Source organism: Monodon monoceros, unplaced genomic scaffold, assembly GCF_005190385.1.
Source record: "Monodon monoceros isolate NGI ecotype Baffin Bay Population unplaced genomic scaffold, NGI_Narwhal_1 Super_Scaffold_15, whole genome shotgun sequence".
Classification (NCBI taxonomy): domain Eukaryota; kingdom Metazoa; phylum Chordata; class Mammalia; order Artiodactyla; family Monodontidae; genus Monodon; species Monodon monoceros.
Window position 1 is genome coordinate 69859410 of NW_021703771.1, and position 24810 is coordinate 69884219.

Sequence of the window (24810 nt, forward strand, 5' to 3'; positions counted from 1 at the left end):
TTCCCTGCTTTTTAGTGACTGTATACCTAAAAGTGAGTACTGGCAAAAAATGAACCTACAGGCAAGATACATTTTAAATGGTTATGCAACAAATGCTTTCTCCTCCCCTACAGTAATGTACTTGTAAAAGAATCAGATTGGGGAAGGAAAAAGCTGTTGAAAACAATTTTGCTAAGCAGGTGCTTACTCGGGGTACTGAGAATATGGAATATGTTTTGACGTGAAGCTGTAGATTATGAAAGAGTGCTGATTCATATTGTTCTAGAATCTCCAAATGCTTACGTTGTAAGGAAGCTTAAAGATCTAGTATGAACCTCATACTTTGAACATGAGAAAAAGAAGACAGTGACAAACAACTCAAGGTCACAGGTGGTTACAGGTAGGCAAGACTTTGCTCTCATCCTGGAATTCTTATAGTGAAATATCATATAGAGGATCAAGAATGTGTTCATCTTCAAGTAGCAGAAAACCATTCTAATTGTGGCTTTGCAGATTGGGTTTCACCTTTCTCATTCAAGAAGACATCCAGGAGCGGCCAGTGCAGGGCTAGAACGAAGTGTAGTGTTGCTACTGGGTAGCTGGGCTGTTATGTTTTCTGCTCCCCCAGCCTTACGTGTGAAGGCTTCATCCTCATAGTTGACCCCTCATTGTGACAACATGGCTTCTGCACATCTAGGCCTGGGTCCACATACTGGTGTAAAGAAAGAAGGGACAAAAGACCTAAGAAGCATGCCTAGCATCTGACCTTTTCAAAAATTTCCCAGAAGCCTCACCTGGCAACTTCTGCTTAAATCTCATTGTCTGGAATTGGGTCACTTCTGCATCTCTAGCTGCAAGAGAATCTGGGAGAGTAGGTACTTTTGACTATGCACAGTCACCCTAAACAAAAATGGGTATTTTTTTATTAAGGAAGGATGGGGGAATGGATAATGCATAGAAAACTGCTAGAGTATGAAACATAAAGGATGTTGTAGGTAAGTAATTAAGGGCTATAGGCTTCAGGGTCAGACACATCTGAGTTCAAATTCTGGCTCTGACAATTTTTGGGTAAATTACTATTTTCTCAGGCCTCAGTGTTCTTTATAAATGGAGAAAATTATGGGAAAATGAGGCAACAAGGTTGTAGTGAAGTTAAACAAAGAAAATTGTAAAACAATAAGATCAGTAAAAATTTTCACATTATACCACTGCTCTAGGATCTGTAACATTAGTGTTGCTTACCCTCCCTCGACCAAGTTATATTTTGATTTCTTTTACCTTCAATGAGACAGAATATTCAGGACACCAAGACACAGAAACTGGTTAATCAGATTTTTTTCACCTTTATTCCCTATTAGAAATAATGCCCAAATGATACTTAGACATCTTTCACACTGCTTCTAACCCTTTACTCAAAGGGAGAGACTTCAGTGGGCCAACCATCCTGGCCTCAACCTGAAGTGCTTCCTTATCATGGAGAGGAGATGACCAGGCCTGCAACCCAGACCTTGTAGGGAATTTACATCAGAGAGGGTGTTCTGAGCCTTTTATATCTTTTCTTAGGGCAGAAACTCAGTAGAATTGAAATTTACATCTCCCAGACTAAATCTCATTGACTTTTTTTTTTTTAAAGAAGTAATAAACAGCATTTATTACCTTGGTATATCATACTGGTCTTATTGCTGTTCAAGTCTCACTGGCTCCTAAGAAAAAAAAAAGTGGAGACTACTTCTTTAATAAATTAAGGGTACTTATATCAGATTCTGGAATTTCAAACAAGAAATCTGTATATATTAAACAGACTCTCTCAATCCAAGTAGGTAGGTATCACAGGAAATGGCACATGGTTTATGGTCAACTTTGTTTTAAGAACAGTAACTATAGGGAATTCCCTGGTGGTCCAGTGGTTAAGACTCCATGTTTCCACTGCAGGGGTCACAGGTTCAGTCCCTGGTCAGGAAACTAAGATCGTGCATGCCCCACTAAGTGACTATAACATTGGTATTTCTTATTTCTTATAGGAAGAAAAATTGTTACATTGTTCTTGTGAGAGGTTCATTTTCCTTGTGGCAAGTTTCCTGAATACCCCATAATAGCTTTGCTTGGCATGATAGTCAGATAAAAACTGTACCCTGTGTATTTTTATTTCAATGATTTTTATTAACAAAATAATACATGATTATTTAGATAAATTAGAAAACAAAGATAAAATATAAAAACATAATTATATATTATTCTGAAAAAACTTAATATTTTCTTGCATATTCTTCAAACTTTATATGTATACATATATATTAAAAATTGGCTTTATATTTTACACACTATTTTAAACTTTTTTGTACTTAACAATATGGCTTTCCTTTTACGTTGAGTACAACTTTACATCACCCTAGAAAACGGTTGCATATATTCTTTATTCCATTACATAATAATTATTTAAACATCTCCTATTGTAGAAAATAGTTTTTTTTTCTTTGTTTGTTTGTTTTTTGGTTTCTGTTATATTTTCCAATTGTGTGCTGTGATAGAGATCCTTGTAACTGGAACTTGATGGACAATGAAATTATTTTCTGAACACTAAATTTCTGAGTTAAAAAATATGAATGTAATTTAAAACATTGTTACTACAAATTTTCCACTGAAAAGGTGGAACAGTTTATACTACCATTAGCAGTATATGAGTGCTCATTTCCATGAACTCTTGCCAACACTAGGTATTATCTAAAAAGGATACTATTGTGTGTGTTTGTTGGGGTTACTTTTTCTGAACTTGTTACTAGATACAATTTTCCCAGTTGTGATTGTATATTCAGTATCACATAAGCAGGGATAGTGGACAGGTATGAGAGGGGCTGCTTCTGTGAACCTGTTTTCTCCATGTGAAAACTGAAATGGAAAATGCCACTTTTCTGCAAGAAGGATGATGTCCTTTTGTATTTTTATACCACTTACATTTTGCCTTCTCTTAACTTCTTTTTCCATATCATAAAGAACTTGAGTTAGAGAAACAAGCTGGGTTATTGCATAAAGCTCTAAAATAGATACAGTGGCTGAAACTTAAAGAAGACTCAGTGACAGAGACTCAATATAGACAAACACAGACTTTTGAATGCATTGTATAAACACCAATAGTCCAAAAATAAAATGGAGAAGGAATTGCTTTGGGCAAGTATGACAGAAAAAGTGATCTAGGAACAACTTGGGAACAAGGTGACCATGAATGGCGAGCTGAACACTTCAGTTAAAGAAACAGTCACAAGCTTGGGTTTTATAAATAGGAACACAGAAATAAAGGAATTTAAAGCTCTTGAGTCAATGATAAAGCCTTATGTCCAATTTCAGATTCTACAACTTTAGAGAAACATGGAGAATAAAAGTAGGCACCATCCCCTGAATTTTTCTGTGTTCCAGGAACTTTACATTCATTAACACATATACTTCAATAATCATGACAAGTCTTTTTTTTTTCCTGCGTACGCGGGCCTCTCACTGCTGTGGCCTCTCCCATTGCGGAGCACAGGCTCCCGACGCGCAGGCTCAGCGGCCATGGCTCACGGGCCCAGCCGCTCCGCGGCATGTGGGATCTTCCCGGACCGGGGCACGAACCCGTGTCCCCTGCATCTGCAGGCGGACTCTCAACCACTGCGCCACCAGGGAAGCCCATGACAAGTCTTTAAGATGTATGTTATGACCCCCATTTGCACAAAACCTAAAGAAAATACTTTAAGGCTATCTCCTCATCTAGGATCCAGGATTCAAACCAGGTTGATCTTCCTCCAAGGCTCATCCTCTTATTTACTCAGCTATAAGGCATACCTGAAAACATGATGGGGCAAAAGAACAAAGATTAATCAGTCCTATTGCATAGAGATGACAGTCACCTTTTGGTAAATTTCCTTCTTCCACTTGGATGCTATAACTCTACCTGCCCAAACTGGGGTAATTAAAGGTGGGGTTATGAAATTTCTGATAAAAAGGATTCTCTTCTGTTTTCTCTGATCGCCTTGTGTCAAGCAGTTCCTTCACTGACCTTGCATATAAAATCCCTTATGTGCTTCTAAGGCAGGTGATGACTCATTCACCTCTGACTGACCAGACCCATAATGCTGACTGCAGGTGTGTGGATGGAAGCAGGGAAACATAACACTTTCTACGTATTAAGTGGGAGAACCAAACAAAGTAAAAGGTTGCCAGGAAAGGTTAAAATAATAGGAATTGTTTCCCTGGGAGGAGAGAAAGCTGAACTGTGGCTTCCAGAAAGACTTTTTTTAAAAAAAGAAAGAAAGAATTCAAAGGAACTGATACCTGCCTCCACTGAGAGTGAAGGGGATATGAATTTATATTTTGTTGTACAGGATTTAGATCAAAAAGAAGAATTACCTGATAGTGATGATTGTTGAATATTGGCAGTAGGTTTCCAGAAGGTGCTGTGAAATCAATTTCTATCAACATAGTTCTTTCAAAAATGGGATATTATCTTATTTGTCCAGGATGTCCCAGGAGGCAGAATGATCAGTTTTCAGGACCTCGGATAGGGACTGGCCCATAATGCAAGGGGTATATCGTCATCCAGGGAGCCTAAGACTACCAAAGAATACCAATAAAGGGATATAAGCATGAAATAAGGCAGAGATTAAGGGAGTCTAGAGCATAAGACTAGTGAATCTTTGAACGTAATACTGTTCCTTCTTTAAGAAAAGTGAAGAAATATCTACGTATTTTCCGTGTATAAATGTTTCCCCTCATAACTGAGGTGTACATACGTAGGAATGAGATATGTTGAATCCTGTTGTTTTACCAAGATAATTCATGAAGATGCAATAACAGGATTTGGACTTCTTTCAACATAATGGCTGAAGTGTTATTTTAGCCACCAAATGGAGTTCAGATTGTTTCTTAAATATATCTTCAACATTTTAAGAGTAGAAGAAAAAACAATCAATATAAAGACTAGCCTTAAGTGCCTTCTTTTTGCTATGATGACAGTTCATACAGGTGATTATGAAACGCAAGACAATTTTATTTCATAGCTTGTTTGCTCAGTGTAACTTACCTACCAAATCACTACAAACCAATCTTTTATGAATGAATATCTGTTAATATGGTCTGATAATAATCATATCTAACTTCTTCAAAAAATCATATGTAGCTTAGAAAATTGAGTTTTAGCCATTGTCTTTTATCTCTTGAGATAGTTCTAATTTTTACTCCTATTTTCAGTACCTTTATTAACTTTGCCCTTGTACAATGTCCACTTCTATTATGTTTAAATACTTTTATTATTCAAACTATAGGGATTTCTTTGTAAACCCCATGTTTTCTCTCGTTAGTCTCCCCATAAGTTCTGTTTAAAAGCTTGTTTTATAGAATATCTTGATTTACTCTCTGTAAATCTTTTTCTCATATGTTTCAATATATTTCAATTTTATATTTTATAGGCTTTGTCAGATGCCACTCTTACATCTCTCTAGGTTTTAGGCAACATCATAACAGTGATAAAGTCTGTTATAAAATCTGTTACAACACAGCAACATATAGCGCATTTCCATGTTGCAATCCTATAGTGGTATGCCAGATACTTCACTAGAGATTTGCTATACAGAGTGGCATTCTACAAACCATGAACCTTCTGCTTCAATGGAACTTCTCTAGTCATTGCCTCTAAAAATACCTTTTGTGGATTCTCATTCACGTCCATTTACCCTGAAAGCCAATCCCTTGCTTACATTCTTCAAGAACTCATTTTCATTGCTACTTTTCCCAAGAGGTATTCTCTGATCATCCTTTCTCTCTCATTCTGAAATTTAGTATTATGGTATTTTTCATTTCCCATGTAGCATATACAGCTTAGTATTGTTGCTGTATTTTGTGTGTTTCTGTCATGCCTTCACAGGTGTATTATAAGTCCATGTAGGAGGCAGTATAAAATGGTGGTTATGAACAGGAACTTCTGAGTTAGATGTTGAATCCTATATTCATCATTGTTTGATCTTAGGCAAGTTACATAACCTCTTAGAGCTTCCACATCCCCAGCAGAGAGTTATAACTTCTATATGGAGTTGTAATGAAAAAATGAAGTGCCTAGGTATTTAGCACAGTGCCAGAGACATAGCAAATATTCATCAGATTGAAGGCAAAGTCAATGCCCGATAATTCTGGGCAATTCTTTAAAGAGCAGAGCCTAGGGATTTTTTCCAAGTTGAGAGCTCGATAATCTATTTGATAATTGAATAAAAATATGCAGCTCGCTACCAGACCTGAGTGTTAACATTTACATAGTACTTTTAAGAGTTTTATTATCTCAGTTCTTTATATATTCAAAACTCCTTCCAGGGTTACACAGAGAAGTATCTAAATAAATTCCTCACTACCAGGAAAGGCAGAGGAGGTCTGGGTGGTCAGATGGAAAGGGGAGGGGAGACAGAGGGTAGGTTCCATGCTGAGTGTTTTATTTTAAGTCTGGCATCGTTTGATCATGACCAAGGAGTCAGGCAAAGAATACATGTCCTCTAGTTTTCTTTCTAGCTGTGGAAAATCTGTTTATATTTTAAGATCCAGAATAAAAGCACTTTCTTTTTTCCCCAGATTTTTGAGGTATAATTGACAGACAAAATAGTGTATGTTTAAGGTGTGCAATGTGGTAGTTTGATATATATGTATATATACACACACATTGTGAAATGATTACCAGTGTCAAGTTAATTTATACATCCATTAACTCATATAGTTACCTCTTTTGTTGTTTTTCTGAGAACATTTAAGATCTACTCTCAGCAAATTTCAAATATACAATATATATTATTAGCTGTAGATTATTATACATGATATATATATTATATATATAATTACCTGTATAGTTACCATATTGTACATTAGATCCCCAGAACTTACCCATCTTATAACTGAGATTTTGCATTCTTTGACCAACATCTCCCCAGTTTCTCCATTCCCCCACTTCTAGTAACCACTGTTCTACTCTCTGGCTCTATGAGCTTGACTTTTTTAGATTTCAGATATAACAGATATCATACAGTATTTGTTTTTCTATGTCTGGCTTATTTCACTTAGCGTAATGTCCTCCAGGTTTACCCACGTTATTGCAAATGGTGGCCTTACTTTCATTTTTACAACAAAGATTCCATTTTATGGCTAATATTCCATATTTTATGGATAATATTCTATGGATAATATTCCATTCCATATATATGTATATAATATATATATGGAATATAACACTTATTACATTTTCTTTATCCATTCGCCCATCAATGGACGTTTAAGTTATTTCCATATCTCGGCTATTTGAGATACTGATTCCATTTCCTTTGGATATACACCTAGTAGAGGGATTACTGAATCATATGATAGTTCCATTTTAAAATTTTGGAGAACTTCATATCGTTTCCCATAATGGCTGTAGCAATTTACATTCCTGCCAACTATACAAGGATTCCTTTTTCTCCACACCTTCCATACCACAGGTACTTTCTTTAGGCAGCTCTTTCTGATTCCTAACCCATAGCATCTCTATTAGATATTTACATTTGAGTTAGTCATGTCATTGCTACTAAATGAAAGTAACATGGTTTTAAGCTTCCTAGAGGTGATTTTCTTCCTTTTTTGTATAGTATTTGTATGTAGTACTATCATCAACATAATGAGTACAAATAAGATAAAATTTATGAATGCAATGTTTAAAATATAAAGATTTATAAAAGTACAAGTCATTCTTATATTAGAGTTACTTTTGTAGAAATATGTATGCTAGTTTGGAGTCTCATAGGCTTCATAAGAGAAATGAGCAGTTTAAACATGGTCTACCACATCATACTCATCTCTCAATCAATCTGTATAATGAAGAATTGCTTCAAACAGGAAAATATGAATAAAGTAATTGAAACAAGAATTTCACAGAACGAATTGACCTATGCTGACATTTTCAAAAAAAATTATGAAAACATACGTGTTTAGTTGCTTGTTGCTGTTAAGAGAAACAAATGGTAACTTAGGAATCAGGTAGACTGTTCCAGTTCTAACACAAACAAGCTTCATGCCTATTGGCGAGCCACTTCACTTGGCCCAGTTTCCTTGCTGTAACCTGAAGGGTTTGCACAGAGTATGTCTAAGGCCTTTACTAGATTTAAAACACAAGGATTTTCTTATTCAAATGCATAGAATATTTTTGCTCCTTTAGTCTGCATGTATTTTGATAAAAGAGTAAAATCTTTTTCTGTGACTGTAGTCCATAGGTGGCACCTTAGCAATAAAGTTGTTCCCCTTGTAACACCATCTTATGATGCCTTTTCAGTGCCTTTTGCTGAAAGAGTTGACTGGTGATGTCTTTGTACCTTATAGATTCCTGAACCTGCATTTATTATTGTAAGCGACATCTGATTTCCTTCCTCGTGCCCTCTTCCGCAGGCAGATGAGCCATTCACTTACCAGCTGCAGTCTTCCCCCTTATAATCAGTCAGTGCCTCTTGTCTGAGCCACGATGTGTGACCACAGTCCACAGAGCTGAGGATTTTGTCATGTGTTAAATCTTCCATTCACTGGAGTGTATTAAGCCACTGAAGGTGGTTAACTGAAGAGGCAAAAACATTAATTTGGTAATTTAATCTTATGAAACAGGAAACGAGAACTCCTTTTTTTTTTCAAAAATACAGGAAAATCTTATCAAGTTTCATAACAAAGTCCGTGAAACTTTTATAGATATTGAGATTTAAAACTTTTAAATTGAGATTTATAGCTGGTTTTTGTCTGCATATTCCGGCCTGGCCAGGTGCTCCATTTGCTTTGCTTACTCACTCTTCATGGAGATGTTGCAGGACTTGCTATCACCATGAGTGTCTGCTCTTAACCTGGCAGCCAGCTGAAGGAAGCCCTCGGATGAACACGTCTCATTGTGCTGGCTGACCTCCTACCCCAATGTTCTGACTTCTCCCACGTTGCTAAAATCTGGAACAACCACTAGTAATCATGGTTGTAAAATAGGGCAGCCGTCCCTCATTTCTCAAAACCTGTTTCACTGTGGACACCCTAGTTATATAGTTTTCCATTATTTTCACAGAGTTGATAGTTTGATTACATTTGATTATTCTCTTTAGTCCATCCAGATCTTCCTGCAGTCCCAGTTATATTTACAAATTATTTGGCAAGTCTATCCTCTTCATTCCCTGTGACTAATGAGTCCTTTTCCTAGCTTGTTACTGCTGCTGCTGCCAGGTTGTCTTGAACATCTGCTGATTGTTTCTGAACAGGGAATTACGGGGAGAGCGGAATGGATGCTTTCAAAGAGCTGGCTGCCCAGGAAGGCCTCTGCATCGCCCATTCAGACAAAATCTACAGCAATGCTGGGGAGAAGAGCTTTGACCGACTCCTGCGCAAGCTCCGAGAGCGGCTTCCCAAGGCCAGAGTGGTGGTTTGCTTCTGCGAAGGCATGACCGTCAGAGGCCTCCTGAGTGCCATGCGGCGCCTGGGAGTCGTGGGCGAGTTCTCCCTCATAGGAAGGTAAATCTCAATCTCTCTCTTTCTCTCTCTCTCTCTTCCTCTCTTTCACACACACTTTGGCGCACATATACTTGCTCTCACAAAACTGGACTTCCTGATTCCAAAGCGAGTGAAATGTGCATTCCTTCTGGATTTCACTGAGAGTGGGGCTATGTCTATTTTCATGATAGACAAGAGCAGAGCAGTCGATGACAAGATGATGAGACTATTTCAGAAAAGGTGGGAAGTTTTTGCTAGAATGTTTTGTCCTGGCGAACTATTCTTTTCATTTGCTTCCCCCCTTCCACCCCTCCTCCTCCCAAAACCACATGAATGCTTTTCTCTTCATATTCCTAAGCATAGATATCTTAATGAGGTGTTGGTGGATGGAAAGTACTAGTGAAGATGGAAATACACATTAAGATCTGAAATTTAAAGGGCTAGTTGAGTGCAGGTGAAGACATGCCGCTGAACTCTAGTACTTGATGATATAATATCTTACACTTATGGGATGGCTAATAGTGATGTTTTCAGCATGTAATTTCTGGAATTGCAGGTGGTGGGTTCCAAAGTCTATGTTCTTTCTAAGTCATATGTACTTGTGCTGGAATGGAGATTTTCAGTATTATTGTATTTTTCATAGGGTTTTTGACCTAATGGGTATCTTGTTTGATTTACCATCTTCTAATACTACATAAAGGAACTGATCAATTTTTCCAAGGAACCTACTAAGTTTACTTGAATGAAAGCTTCCACTGATCTCTGGCTCTGTCACACTCATCTTCCAGATCTATTTTTCTTCTCCATCTTCTCTTTTGGCCAGAGTACAATCTTTTCTCACCTTTTGAAGTACCTTAACCAGTGACCCTTTTCTCTAGGAAACTGGGCAGTGGTGGTGTGGATATCCTGCCTGGACCTTTCCCTTCTGGCATTGCACTTGTGATAATGACTGCAATGCTAATAAAATTAATCTCACCTTCATGTGGAACTAGAGGTACAGGACCTATCAAAAACTTTTGAGTAGAAGGTAGGATAGAAATACAGCTAAATGAATAAAGAAACAGAGAAATGATCTCTAGGCATGAGGAAGTATGAAGTCAAGGGCAAAGTATAATTCAAGACTAAGAAAATTATTGAATTTGGGTGAAATTGGCACACTGCCATAAAATGTCTTTTTGGCTGCTTCAACATGATGCAGTTGTGTGAGGCCATTTAAGAAAGCATCTCTAAAGAAAGAGTATTTAAAGAAGGAATGTTACTTCCTTCATTAGTGAAAAAGGATGTAAGCAGCATTGTTGAAGTATTACATGGAATAAGGTTCTTAATATATGCATCAGGACAGGTGGCATATAGATATTCAATCTTTTAACTGATTTTGTAAAAATGACTGCTTTTATGAAGGGTGCTTGTTTTAAAAAATAATCTCATGTTTACCATTTTCAAAAGAAGAAAAGTCTGTTTTGCAGGTTTCCTTCTGTTTAATATCCCCAAAGAGAGGCTAGCTACCTAGATTCTGGAAATCTCGAACAGATGTAGCAAATATGTGAGCTTTGGGGTATAAAGACTGCCTAATTGTGAAATATATTTATACAAAATACTGCAGTGAGTAATTGGAGTGTAAAGAACCCATTCTATTATCATTATTTAAAAGCTTGTCAAGAATAATAATGTAAACTTATCTCTCTGGCTCTTGCTTACCTGCTAATAACGCAGCTGAGTCCCTCCAGGTATTTCTGAGTCTCACATGTGGTTGTTCGTGGTGATATCACTTCCTTTACTTCTCTCTTTCTCTACCTCATATCTTCTGGGTTCTACTGATGTATCCTAGAGATACTATCATCACAACAAACACCTGTGCTCCTGAGGACGCTGCTCCCTGTACCAATGGTCACTGCCAATAAAGCATGGAGCCCTGGAGATGTCAAAGCTATGCCATGCAGTGCTTCTCTGACTTTCTGGGCTATATTCCATGAGGGTCTATCAAAATGATATTGGCTTTTACTCTCATATCTTAGAGGATTTTGTGGAAAACAGCCTTTTTTTTCATTCTTTTTTCACAGCTCTCTCCCTTCCCTGGGAGAGATATGAGTCCAGAGGGAGCTGAGCTGGCAATAAAGACAAGTAGTAACACTACAGCATACCTAGTATCAGCTTTTCCTTCAGATGCTTTATTCTCCTACTTCCTGTGGGATGAATTCTAACCCAAGCACTCCTCTGTTCCTCATGCCAATGGACATTTGGTGAACTTGGTTCCCTAATTTCAGCAGATGTGTCCAGAAGGGTTCCAGTTTAACACCAAGTTGCAACTTCTAGCTACATTTGTAATGCTGTCAAATATATCTCCTTCCTATTTAAAGGAGGTTTAATTTACCAAATGATAAAATCCTTTGAGGTCAGGAGCCATTGTTTAGTTTCTTTCAGAATATGTGGCGTGATTCTGGATGCTGCCAGATTCACAAGAGGGCATTGTGTAGATGGTGATGGACCTCTTTTCACAGAGGTGAAGATAAGTAAATCATGGTGTAGATTGCAGCAAGAGACATTTAGTTAAGAAAAAAATTAGAAATTCCTGAATGGAGGTTTGTACTCCTTTGCCTCCTGTTACTCCTCTTTTCTCTTACACTTCACATCCAACATAGAAGGAAATGTTGTTGGGGCTACAATCCTCTTTTCTCTTACACTTCACATCCAACATAGAAGGAAATGTTGTTGGGGCTACATATACAGACTTTGACAGCTTAATGCCTTTCTTGCCGCTACCATCCTACTCCAAGCCAACATCATCTCTCACTTGCGTTATGGCAATAACCTCCTAATTGATCCTTGCCTTGCCCTTCCCGGCCAGTTATTCTTAAGGAAAATGGATCTTTTAAAAATTTAAGTCAGGTAATGTCTTTTAACCTTACACACTCAATACCTGAAAATGGCTTTCCATTTTTCTTATGACAAAGTCCTTGCAATGGCCTTCAGAGTCCCACATTCTGTCATTGGGACTGAGTTTTTTACAATGGAGTAATAAACTAGAATGACAGAAATAGAATTTTTAAATAGAAAGTTCTCCAAGATATTAAAAATATCCTATATTTAATGAATGTATGTAATGGAAAAACAAAACAAAACATGAGCTAAGAGTTCTTCAACTCTTCCACAAAGTAATCATGTGATCTTAAGTCATGTTTTGTCTCCGAGTCTATTTTTTTTCTATAAAAATTAATGACTTGGCTCCAGATCATCTTTAAATATTTTTCCAGTCCTAGAATTTATAATATATTAAGACCATATGACTGAACCATGTTCAAAGGAATGTATTTATAGATTCATTTTTTCTGAAGTTATTCATGAATTTGGATTAATCAATTTACCCATTTTATGAGTCACCTTGTTAAAACAAGGAGAATTCATTGAATACAACTACTCAGAATTAGTGTCTTAATCTGTGGTCATGCAATGTAGCCAGCATATCCACATGAAAATCAAACCTTTGACTCTGAACAAACTGGAATAATATTCTCACCAAGTAAGTTAATTAACCATAGTCAAGTTAATCATCACACAGAAGAACCATTCTTTCTTGTTTCTATGAAACTGCCTCTTTCGAGATCCTTCTCAAAATTGGGCGCAGCATATCTATAATTATATTTTCCTTATGATGGTGATGATGATGATAACCTTTATTTAGGACTTAATGTATGCCAGGCGCTGTTCTAAGCACTTTTTATACATAAACTCATTTAATCGTCGTAAAAATATGATGAGATAGGTGCTAATATTATTTCTGTTTTAATGTATGGAGATGTAAAGAACTTGTCAAAAAGTGTCACAGTTGGGATTTGAAGGCAATGTGACATCAGATTTCATGCTCTTATTCACTAAATTATATTGTGTGTGTCAAGCTATGATTGTTTTGTTTCAGAGATACTGTCTTTACCCTTAGTTTTCTTTCAGTTTGCTGCCTCTTCTAGAGATTTCATTGTTTAGACCCACATTCTTTGGAAAAATAAACTGAGGTATGTTCATGAGAAAATTATTTTACATTTCTAATTATTCTCTACATATATGCACCCTTTTCATTTCTCTCTTAGTATTAAATGTTTTATATGGTATTTCAGTAAAGGGGCCATTCTTTTCAAGCTCATTATTTTTATTTTAACACGAGACTCCACAATATCATTCTCTATTTGCATACAGTCTATATCTATGGAACTATACCTATGTAAAAGCTAATTTGGAATAAGTGGGTGATATTTCTCTGAAATCCTCAGTAATAACTATTACAATTCTAAAAATTAACTGATGGATTTGTTCTAATTCCTATATTGCTCTTTTATTTGAAGAAAGTGAAAATAAGCATGGTTTACATGTGTAAACACCTAATAGCTACGATTTATTGAAGTTTTGGTATGTACTAGGTTAATAATATATGATATCTCCAGTCCTAACAACAACTCTGGAAGGTTGATTTGGAAGGTAAAGAAGTTAAACAATTACCCCAAATTCCTAAATTAATCAGTGGTGAAGACAGAGTCAAACTTCCTACTATACCATAGCATCATGCGGATATGTAAATATCGAATTGTAACTTCCTCAATGATAGGAACCACGTTTTATATACTTTTTATTTTCTTATCATGCCAAGTGAAGTGTTTTGATGTGTTAATTATTTAATAACTATGTCAGAAAGCTTGGAGTGTCATAGTGAGAGCAGGCAGCTTCATTGTGTGAACCTGAGTTCCCTTTCATTTTCCAGGATCAGTAAGTTTTACCTAGTGTGGTAAGGGTTGATGTTCTTCAATCAGCCTCTATTTCTAGAATTTTTCTGTAAAATTGGGAATAATATTTGCTTACCCGTCAGGTTGTTGTTTTTGTCTAATCACAAAATGCTTACTTGTCTGTTAAACCAAAGCTAAGCGTCAATATTGGGTCCCTTAAAGACACACTGTTTTCTGAGGGCGAGTGAGAGCTTTCTGGCTTTAGTCCTATGCCTAGTGTTGGCATTATCCTGGGCCTTTACCCTGCCTTCCTCATCTTGGGAAGCCCTTCTACTAGGTTTACAGTCTACCTTTTTAGGAGTCTCGCTTTAGATGTACTTAGGTATACCATATTTAATTATGTATTTCCTAGCCCCTTCTACTGCATTATGACATCTTATTTCTCCTGTAAGAAATAAGCATCCAATAAAGATAATTAGGTCAATAACTTTCCATCTCATCCCCTCTCTCTACTGTATCCTGGTCAATCAGTTTATAAGTATATGGTCCTTACATTTCAATCCCTTTCTTATTGGTGTGTGTTCTTTTACCTGTCTTCCCTCCCAACTCTGTAATCTTCTCCCCTACTAGACCCACTTTCCATTATCTGTCACTGCAGAGAAATCCCCACCCCCCCCATCTAAAACCTGATCCATGAATACTAACACCATGATTTATGAGTTGAAAGCACAATGAACAACTTTAGGCACATATTCAGAAAACTGATTGAAATGAAGCAGTTACTTTATCTGGAAAGAAGCTTATAGTTTCATTTTAAAACAAAGGAAGCTCTTGTTTTTTACAAGGTACATTTTGTCTTTTTCTTCCAGAACCTAAACACATTTAGAAAAGTGACCTCTATACCCTTGAAACATAAGATGATATGCCATTGTGTTATGTTCCACATAGTTACATTTTTAATGAAAAATGAGTTGTTTTAGATCCCATCTTTCCATTTTGGAAAAAATGGGGAAATATCTAAAGTTTGCAGGCTTCAGGCAAAATTGCAAAGGTTATGTGTTTTAAATAAATGTGGACTTCCAGTGAAGTGTGACATCCCCCAAATGGATTATAATCAAGTTGCTGCCAAAGCTGATGAGCGTTTTCTGACGCATAATGGTCACGACTTATAGATTCACAACCTTGCCTTCTCTAGGCTCCCAAGGGTGGAAAGTGATTACTAACCTGCTGACAGACTATCGCTTCCTTAAAACACTCCTGCTCCAAAGGCAGATTAATGAGAGCTTTGTGGAAGATTACACTGTTAGAAAAAGACCGTGAGAAATGTGTGCTAAGGAAGGAGAAGGGATTTAGTTTAGAGTACTCTGGAGAATCAGCATCATTTTTAGGATATTGACAGCTATTTTGAGTATAGATCTCAGCCACAGAAATGCTCAGGATTTCCACAAAATTGGGGCGGCTGATTTGCATGAAAGTTCGTAATGATTAACTCTTCCTTTATACCAACAACTATTTCCACGTTTCAGAAAATGGACACCTGAAAACTAAAAGACTACTATCATGGTCTCTACTTGCCTAGGAGGTATTAGAAACACTGAAGGAAAGGATTTTGGGTGCCTTCTGTATCTATAAGGCACTGGCTGAAATTTGAATGAATGAAAAAGGAGGTCATTATGATTTACCCAAGTTTGTGTTTGAGGCTGATTGAAGACTACAGGGAATTTATCTTAATGAATTTTCATAGTTCCTATGGCAGTCAGTTCTCAACCTGGCTGCACATCACACTCAGTAAGCGCTCTTAAAAATGTGGATTCCTGGATCTTACCCCAGGCCATTAGTAGAGTTTCTTGGTGAGGGATTTGGATCTTCTTCTTTTTTTAAAAGGACTAAAGATGAGTTAAATTTCAGAACCACTACTCTGTGATGCCTGCATCAGTGTTTTGCACTCAGGTGGTGTTCACTATGAATGAATTGCTTACAGGACATATTTGAAAGGGAAGATGAAGTGAAAAGTTTAACCCCACTGCCTGTCAATCCACCATTTTAGCTCCAGCTTTCTTTTTTGGATTATATTTTGCTTTATTATTTCTTGAAATTTATTTATTTTTAAAATTTTCTTTTAAAAGTAAAGATACATTTGAAAGTAGTGTATAATAGTAGTAGTAGTAGTAGCAGTAGTAATGGTAATAGCCATAAACACTTTGCAACTCTGCTTATTTCCTGTGTTTCTGTCTCCTCCTGATGCCCAAACTGGCCTATTGAACTGCCCCATGAAAACACTGCCATGTCCCAATTCTCAGACTAATCAAAATGCAGAGTAAGGAGCACATACACTTGTGGCAGATTTAGCCTCTGCCATCTCCAAATCTAGGGTTGCCCGTGGCTGATCAATGAACTACTATTGTTGAGTACAATTGATCCTTGAACAACACAAGTTTGAACTGCACAGGTCTACTTTTACATGGATATTTTTCATTAGTAAATATTACAAGTACTACGTGGTCGGTGGTTGACTGAATCTGCAGATGGGGAGGAAATGCAGATATGGAGCGCCGACTATAAGTGGATTGAACCCCACGTTGTTCAGGGGTCAACTGTAGTATTCTGTGGCATGAATATGCTTCAATTTGCTTATCCATTCTCCTATTGATGGACATTTGGGTTGTTTCCAGGTTTGACTATAATGAATAATGCAGCTATGAATATGATTTGTGTAAGTGTTTGTGTGGACACATATATTTAATTCTCTTTAGGAAATATCTAGAGTGAGATTATGGGTCACATGGTAAGTGTATATTTAACTTTATAAATTATAAGAAACTGCAGAACTACTTTCCAAAGTGGCTGTAAAATTTTGCAGTTCTACCAGCACTGTATGAGAGTTCTAATTTTTCCACATCTTCAAAATAGTACTGCCAGTCTTTTCGGCTTTCAGCTCTTCTAGTGGGTGTCTAGTGGCATGTCTTTGTTGTTTTAATTTGCATTTCCTAAAGACTAATAATGTTGAAAAATTTTATGTACTTATTTGCCATTTTAATATCTTTTTTTGGTAAAATCTCTTGCACACATCTATGTCCATTTTATCAATTTGTTTGCCTTATTATGAAGTTATAAAAATTCTGTGTAACTTCTGGACTCAAATCATTTATAATATATATGTATAGTATATGTTTTCTCAGTATGTATCTGAAAATTTAATTTTGTTCATAGTATCTTTGAAAAATGGAACATTTAAAATTTTGAAAGTTATCAGTTTCTTTTTTTATGGTTTATGCTTTGTGTTCTATCAAAGATAGCTTTATCTACTCCAAGGTTACAAACATTTTCATAGAAGTTTTATAATTTTTACTTTTATAGCTAGATATGATTAAATCATATATTTGGAGTTAATTTTCACATATATTGTGAGATGAGTGAATACTTTTTTTTTTTGGACATAAAAGTATCCAGCTTTTCCAGAACTATGTATTGAAAGGATTATAATTTCCCCATTGAAGTAACCTGTCATTTAGTTGAAAGCAGTTGACTATGCATATACATTACTTATTTCCTATCCCTCTGCCCTATTTTAAATTAATTGAATATATATATATAGCATTCCATTTTATCTTTACTTTTTTACTTAACTAGCTATCATGTTATTTTATGAATAGTTGATCGTGGGTTTACACTATGCTTTTTAAAGTTATTATTGTCCCCACCTTCTAAGAATATTATACCACATCACATATAGTATAAGAACTTTGTAGCAATATATATACATTTCTCCCTCCTGACCTGTGTTCTCTTGTCATGATATATTTTACTTCTAATTCTATTCCAAAATTCAAAATACATTGTTATTACTTTTGCTAGAGTGGTCAATTAGCTATCCAAGAAATCAAAAGTGAGAAATATTATCTTCTATATTACCAGTATAATTACTCTCTGTGATCTTCTTCATTCCTTGTATAGATCCATATTTTCTATGGATTATTTTCCTTCTGCCTGAAGAATTTCCTTTAACGTTACTTGAGGAGCTGGTCTGCTGAGATAAATTCTCTCCACTTTTATTGTCTGTGAATGTTTTCATTTTGCCTTAATTAAAAAAAATTTTTTCTGGTATAGAAATCTAGGTTGATAGTTGTTTTTACTCCCAATGCTTTAGAAATATTATTCAAATATATTTCTGACTTACATAGCCTCTGATGAGAAATCTGCTGTAATTCTTTTGTTCCTCTACTATGTATTTCTATTATTCTTTTAAGTATGTCTCTTTATCACTAGTTTTCAGCAATTTGAGTATGATAATCCTTGATGTGTTTTTTGTCATATTTGTTTGACTTGGGGTTCATTGAACTTCTTAGATATGTGGGTTTGTAGTTTTTTTAAATCAAGTTTGGAAAATGATTGGCTATTCTTTCCTAAAATATTAGTTCTGTGCTGGCCATTCTTTTCTTTCTTTCTTTCTTTCTTTTTTTTAACATCTTTATTGGAGTATAATTGCTTAACAATGGTTTGTTAGTTTCTGCTTTATAACAAAGTGACTCAGCTATACATATATATTTATCCCTATTTCTCCTTCCTTTTGCGCCTCCCTCCCACCCTCCCTATCCCACCCCTCTAGGTGGACACAAAGCACTGAGCTGATCTCCCTGTGCCATGTGGCTGCTTCCCACTAGCTATCTATTTTACATTTGGTAGTGTATATATGTCCATGCCATTTTCTCACATCGTCCCAGATTACCCTTCCCCCTCCCTGTGTCCTCAAGTCCATTCTCTACATCTGCGTCTTTATTCCTGTCCTGCCCCTAGGTTCTTCAGAAATATATATATATATTTAGATTCCATATATATGTGTTAGCATACGGTATTTGTTTTTTGCTTTCTGACTTACTTCACTCTGTATGACAGTCTCTAGGCCCATCCACCTCACTGCAAATAACTCAACTTCATTTCTTTTTATGGCTGAGTAATATTCCACTGTATATATGTACCACATCTTCTTTATCCATTCATCTGTCGATGGACATTTATGTTGCTTCCGTGTCCTGGCTATTGTAAATAGAGCTGCAATGAACATCGTGGTACATGACTCTTTTTGAATTGTGGTTTTCTCAGGGTATATGCCCAGTAGTGGGATTGCTGGGTCGTATGGTAGTTCTATTTTTAGTTTTTTAAGGAAGCTCCATACTGTTCTCCATGGTGGCTGTATCAATTTACATTCCCACCAACAGTGCAGGAGGGTTCCCTTTTCTCCACACTCACCAGCAACTATTGTTTCTAGATATTTTGACGATGGCCATTCTGACCGGTGTGAGGTGATATCTCATTGTAGTTTTGATTTACATTTCTCTAATGATTAGTGATGTTGAGAAGCTTTTCATGTGCTTCTTGCCATCTGTATATGTTCTTTGGAAAAATATCTATTTAGGTATTCTGCCCATTTTTGGATTGGGTTTTGTTTTTTTTAATATTGAGTGCATGAGATGCTTGTATATTTTGGAGATTAATCCTTTGTCAGTTGGTTCGTTTGCAAATATTTTCTCCCATTCTGAGGGTTGTCTTTTCATCTTGTTTATAGTTTCCTTTGCTGTGCAAAAGTTTTGAAGTTTCATTAGGTCCCATTTGTTTATTTTTGTTTTCATTTCCATTTCCCTAGGCCGTGGGTCAAAATGGATCTTGCTGTTATTTATGTCATAGAGTGTTCTGCCTGTGTTTTCCTCTAAGAGTTTTTATAGTGTCTGGCCTTACATTTAGGACTTTCATCCATTTTGAGTTTATTTTTGGCTATGGTGTTAGGGAGTTTTCTAAGTTCATTCTTTTCCATATAGCAGTCCAGTTTTCCCAGCACCACTTATTGAAAAAGCTGTCTCTTATCCGTTGTATATTCTTGCCTCCTTTATCAAAGATAAGGTGACCATATGTACGTGGGTTTATCTCTGGGCTTTTTATGCTGTTCCATTAATCTATATTTCTGTTTTTGTGCCAGTACCATACTGTCTTGATTACTGTAGCTTTGTAGTATAGTCTGAAGTCAGGGAGTCTGATTCCTGCAGCTCCGTTTTTCTTTCTCAAGATTGTTTTGGCTATTCGGAGTCTTATTTGTTTCCATAGAAATTGTGAAATTTTTTGTTCTGGTTCTGTGAAAAATGCCATTGGTCATTTGATAAGGATTGCATTGAATCTGTAGATTGCTTTGGGTAGTTTAGTCATTTTCACAATGTTGATTGTTCCAATCCAAGAACATGTTATATCTCTCCATCTGTTTGTATCATCTTTAATTACTTTCATCAGTGTATTATAGTTTTCTGCATACAGGTCTTTTGTCTCCTTAGTAGATTTATTTCTAGGTATTTTATTCTTTCTGTTGCAGTGGTAAATGGAGTGTTTCCTTAACTTCTCTTTCAGAATTTTCATCATTAGTGTATAGGGGTGCAAGAGATTTCTTTGCATTAATTTTGTATCCTGCTACTTTACCAAATTCATTGTTTAGCTCTAGTAGTTTTCTGGTAGCATCTTTAGGATTCTCTATGTATTATGTCATGTCACCTGCAAACAGTGAGAGTTTTACTTCTTTTCTGGAATACAATGCATTCCTTGTATTTCTTTTTCTTCTCTGATTGCTGTGGCTAAAACTTCCAAAACTATGTTGAGTAGTAGTGGTGAGAGTGGGCAACCTTGTCTTGTTCCTGATCTTAGTGGAAATCGTTTCAGTTTTTCACCATTGAGAATGATGCTGGCTGTGGGTTTGTCATATATGGCTTTATTATGTTGAGGTAAGTTCCCTCTATGCCTACTTTCTGGAGGGTCCTTATCATAAATGAGTGTTGAATTTTGTTGAAAGCTTTTTCTGCATCTATTGAGATTATCATCTGGTTTTTATCCTTCAGTTTGTTAATATGGTGTATCACATTGTTTGATTTGCATATATTTAAGAATCCTTGCATTTCTGATCATGGTGTATGATCCCTTTAATGTGCTGTTGGATTCTGTTTGCTAGTATTTTGTTGAGGATTTTTGCATCTGTGTTCATCAGTGATATTGGCCTGTAGTTTTCTTTTTTTGTGACATCTTTGTCTGGTTTTGGTCTGAGGGTGACCTCGCAGAGTGAGTTTAGGAGTGTTCCTCCCTCTGCTCTATTTTGGAAGAGCTTGAGAAGGACAGGTGTTAGCTCTTCTCTAAATGTTTGATAGAATTCACCTGTGAAGCCATCTGGTCCTGGACGTTTGTTGGAGGATTTTTAATCATAGTGTCAATTTCAGTGCTTGGGATTGGTATGTTTATATTTTCTGTTTCTTCCTGGTTCAGTCTTGGACGGTTGTGCTTTTCTGAGAATTTGTCTGTTCCTTCCAGGTTGTCCATTTTATTGACATATAGTTGCTTGTAGTAATCCCCCATGATCCTTTGTATTTCTGCAGTGTCACTTGTTACTTCTCTGTTTTCATTACTAATTCTATTGATTTGAGTCTTCTCCCCTTTTTTTAGGAAGAGTCTGGCTAATGGTTTATCAATTTTGTTTATCTTCTCAAAGAACCAGCTTTTAGGTTATTTATCTTTGCTATTGTTTCCTTCTTTTCTTTTTCATTTATTTCTGATCTGATCTTTATGATTTCTTTCCTTCTGCTAACTTTGGGTTTTGTTGTTCTTCTTTTTCTAATTGATTTAGGTTTAAGGGAAGGTTGTTTATTTGAGATGTTTCTTGTTTCTTGAGGTAGGATTGTATTGCTATAAATTTCCCTCTTAGAAATTTTGCTGCATCCCGTAAGTTTTGGGTCGTCATGTTTTCATTGTCATTTCTTTCTAGGTATTTTTTTGATTTCCTCTTTGATGTCTTCAGTGATCTCTTGGTTATTTAGTAGTGTGCCACCAGGGAAGTAGTGCACCACCATGGAAGCCCTATCTATTTTTAATGTTGTTTTTTGTACTTTTGGTGTCATGTCTAAGAAACCATTGCATAATCCAAGGTTGTTTACATTTACACCTGTTTCTTTTCTAAAATTTTTATAGTTTTATCTCTTATATTTAGGTTTTTGATCCATTTTGAGTTAATTTTTTAATATGGTGTGAGTATGGGGTCTAATTTCCTTCTTTTGCATGTGGAAATCCAATTGTTCCAGCATTATATGTTGAAAGGGCTATTCTTTCCACATGGAACTCTTTTGGTACTTCTGTTAGAAATCAACTGAGCAGAATGGTTTATTTCTGGACTCTCAATTTTAATCCATTGATCTAAATGTCTAGCTTTATGCCAGTACCACCTTGTCCTAATTGCTGTAACTTTTTAACACGTTTTGAAATTGAAAAGTTTGAGTCATCCAAATATTCCAAAATTGTTTTGATTATTTTAGATCCCTTGCATTTCCATATGAATTTTAAGATCAACCTGTAAATTTCTAAAAAGAAAGGGCCGTTGGAATTTTGATAGGCATTACATTGAATCTCCAGATCAATATGGGGAGTATTACCATTTTAGCAATATGAAATCTTTCAATCCATAAACATCGGATGCCTATCCATTTAAATCTTTCTTAATTTCTTTCAATGATGTTTTCAGGGTACATGTATTGCAATTATTTTGTTAAATTTATTCTTAATTATTTTACTCTTTTTATGCTATTGTAAGTGGAATTGTTTTCTTAATTTTATTTTAGATTGTTCATTGCTAGTGTATAGAAATATAAATGATTTTTATATGTTGATCTTGATCCTGAAACCTTGGTGAACTCATTTATTAGTTCTTATAGTTTTTAGTGGATTCCTCACAATTTTCTATATACAAGGTCATGCAATCAACAAATAAAGGTAGTTTTACCCCTTCCATTCAGATTTGGATGCCTTTCTTTTCTTTTCTTTTCTTTGAAATTTCTCTGGCAGAACATTCATTACAGTATTGAATAGAAACACTGAGAATGGACATTCTTTGGTTCCCACCCACAATTTTTGTGCTGTTGTCAAATATATTACATTTCTATATGTTATTGGTCCCCAAATATAATTATTTGCATATCATTTTATACAATTGCTTTTAAAATCATTTAAGTATAGAAAGAAGAAAAGATATGCATTTACACTCTTTTCTTTTTATAATTGTCTAAGTACATTTACCTGTGCTGTGTGTGTGTGTGTGTTTCAATTTTCATCTGGGTAACTTGCTTTCAGAGTGAAGAATTTCCTCTCATATTTTATTTTATTTTTTCGTAACGTGGCTCTGCTAGGGATGAATTCACTCAGTGTTTATCTGGGAATATCTTTTTTTCACCTTCATTTTTGAGAAATAGTTTTGCTGGATATAAGATTTTTGTTTGATAGCTTTTTATTTCAGCTCTTTGACTATGTCATTCAACTGCCTTCTGGCCACCTATGTTTCTCATAAGAGACCATTTCTTAATTATATGGGATTCAACTGCATGTGATGAGCTGTTTTTCTCTTGCTGCTTTCAAGATTTTCTCTTTTTCTTGGCTTTCACCATTTTTACTATGTTGTACCTGCATCTGTATCTTTTTGTGTTTATCCTACTTAGAGTTCATTCTTGCATGTAGAGGTAAAAGCTTTTCAGTAAATCTGGTAAGTTTCCAGACAGTTTTTCTTTGAATATTTTTCTGCTCCATTTCCTTTCTCCACTTCTTCTGGTACTCCTGTTGTATGTATGCTGGCATTCTTCAAAGTGTCTCACATTTTTTCTGAGGCTCTATTCATTTTTAAAAATTCTATTTACTGTCTCTTTGTTTTCTTAAATTAATTTTTATTGGAGTATAGTTGATTTACAATATTGTGTTAGTTTCTGCTATACAGCAAAGCAAATCAGTTATACATATACATATATCAACTCTTTAGCTTCTTTCCCCATATAGGTCATTACAGTGTATTGAGTAGAGTTCCCTGTGCTATACAGTGGGTTCTTATTAGTTGTCTATTTTATATACAGTACTGTGTATATGTCAATCCCAATTTCCCAGTTTATCCCTCCCCCCTTTCCTCCTTGGTAACCATAAGTTTGTTTACTACATCTGTGACTCTGTTTCTGTTTTGTAAATAAGTTCATTTGTACCATTTTTTTAGATTCCACATATAAGTGACATTATATGATATTTGTCTTTCTCTGTCTGACTTACGTCACTCAGTATGACAATCTCTAGATCCATCCATGTAGCTGCAAATGGCATTATTTCATTCTTTTTATGGCTGAATAACTTTCCATTGTATATTTCTCCAAAGAAGACATACAGTTGGCCAATAGGCACATGAAAAGATGCTCAACATCTCACTAATTATTAGAGAAACACAAATCAAAACTACAGTGAGGTATCACCTCACACCAGTCAAAATGACGATCATCAAAAAAATCTACAAACAATAAATGCTGGAGAGGGCGTAGAGAACAGGAAACCCTCCTACACTGTTGGTGGGAATGTAAATTGGTACAGCCACTATGGAGAACAGTACGGAGATTCCTTAAAATACTAAAAATAGAGCTATCATATGATCCAGCAATTCCACTCCTGGGCATATACCCATAGAAAGCCATAATTCAAAAAGATACATGCACCCTAATGTTCATTGCAGCACTATTTACAATATCCAGGACATGGAAGCAACCTAAATGTCCATCGATGGAGGAATGGATTTTTTTTTTTTTTTTTTTTTTTTTTT

General features: G+C 35.8%; 1 protein-coding gene across 4 annotated transcripts in view; it reads left to right on the forward strand.

The window, feature by feature from the left end:
- GRM1 (glutamate metabotropic receptor 1) overlaps positions 1-24810 on the forward strand; it is a 364839-nt gene that overhangs the window by 115115 nt on the left and 224914 nt on the right. For all 4 annotated transcript variants that reach the window (XM_029223912.1, XM_029223910.1, XM_029223913.1 and 1 more), the window contains one exon: positions 9240-9489. In XM_029223912.1, coding sequence (XP_029079745.1) covers positions 9240-9489 — 250 coding nt within the window. The remainder of the gene's footprint in view (positions 1-9239; positions 9490-24810) is intronic.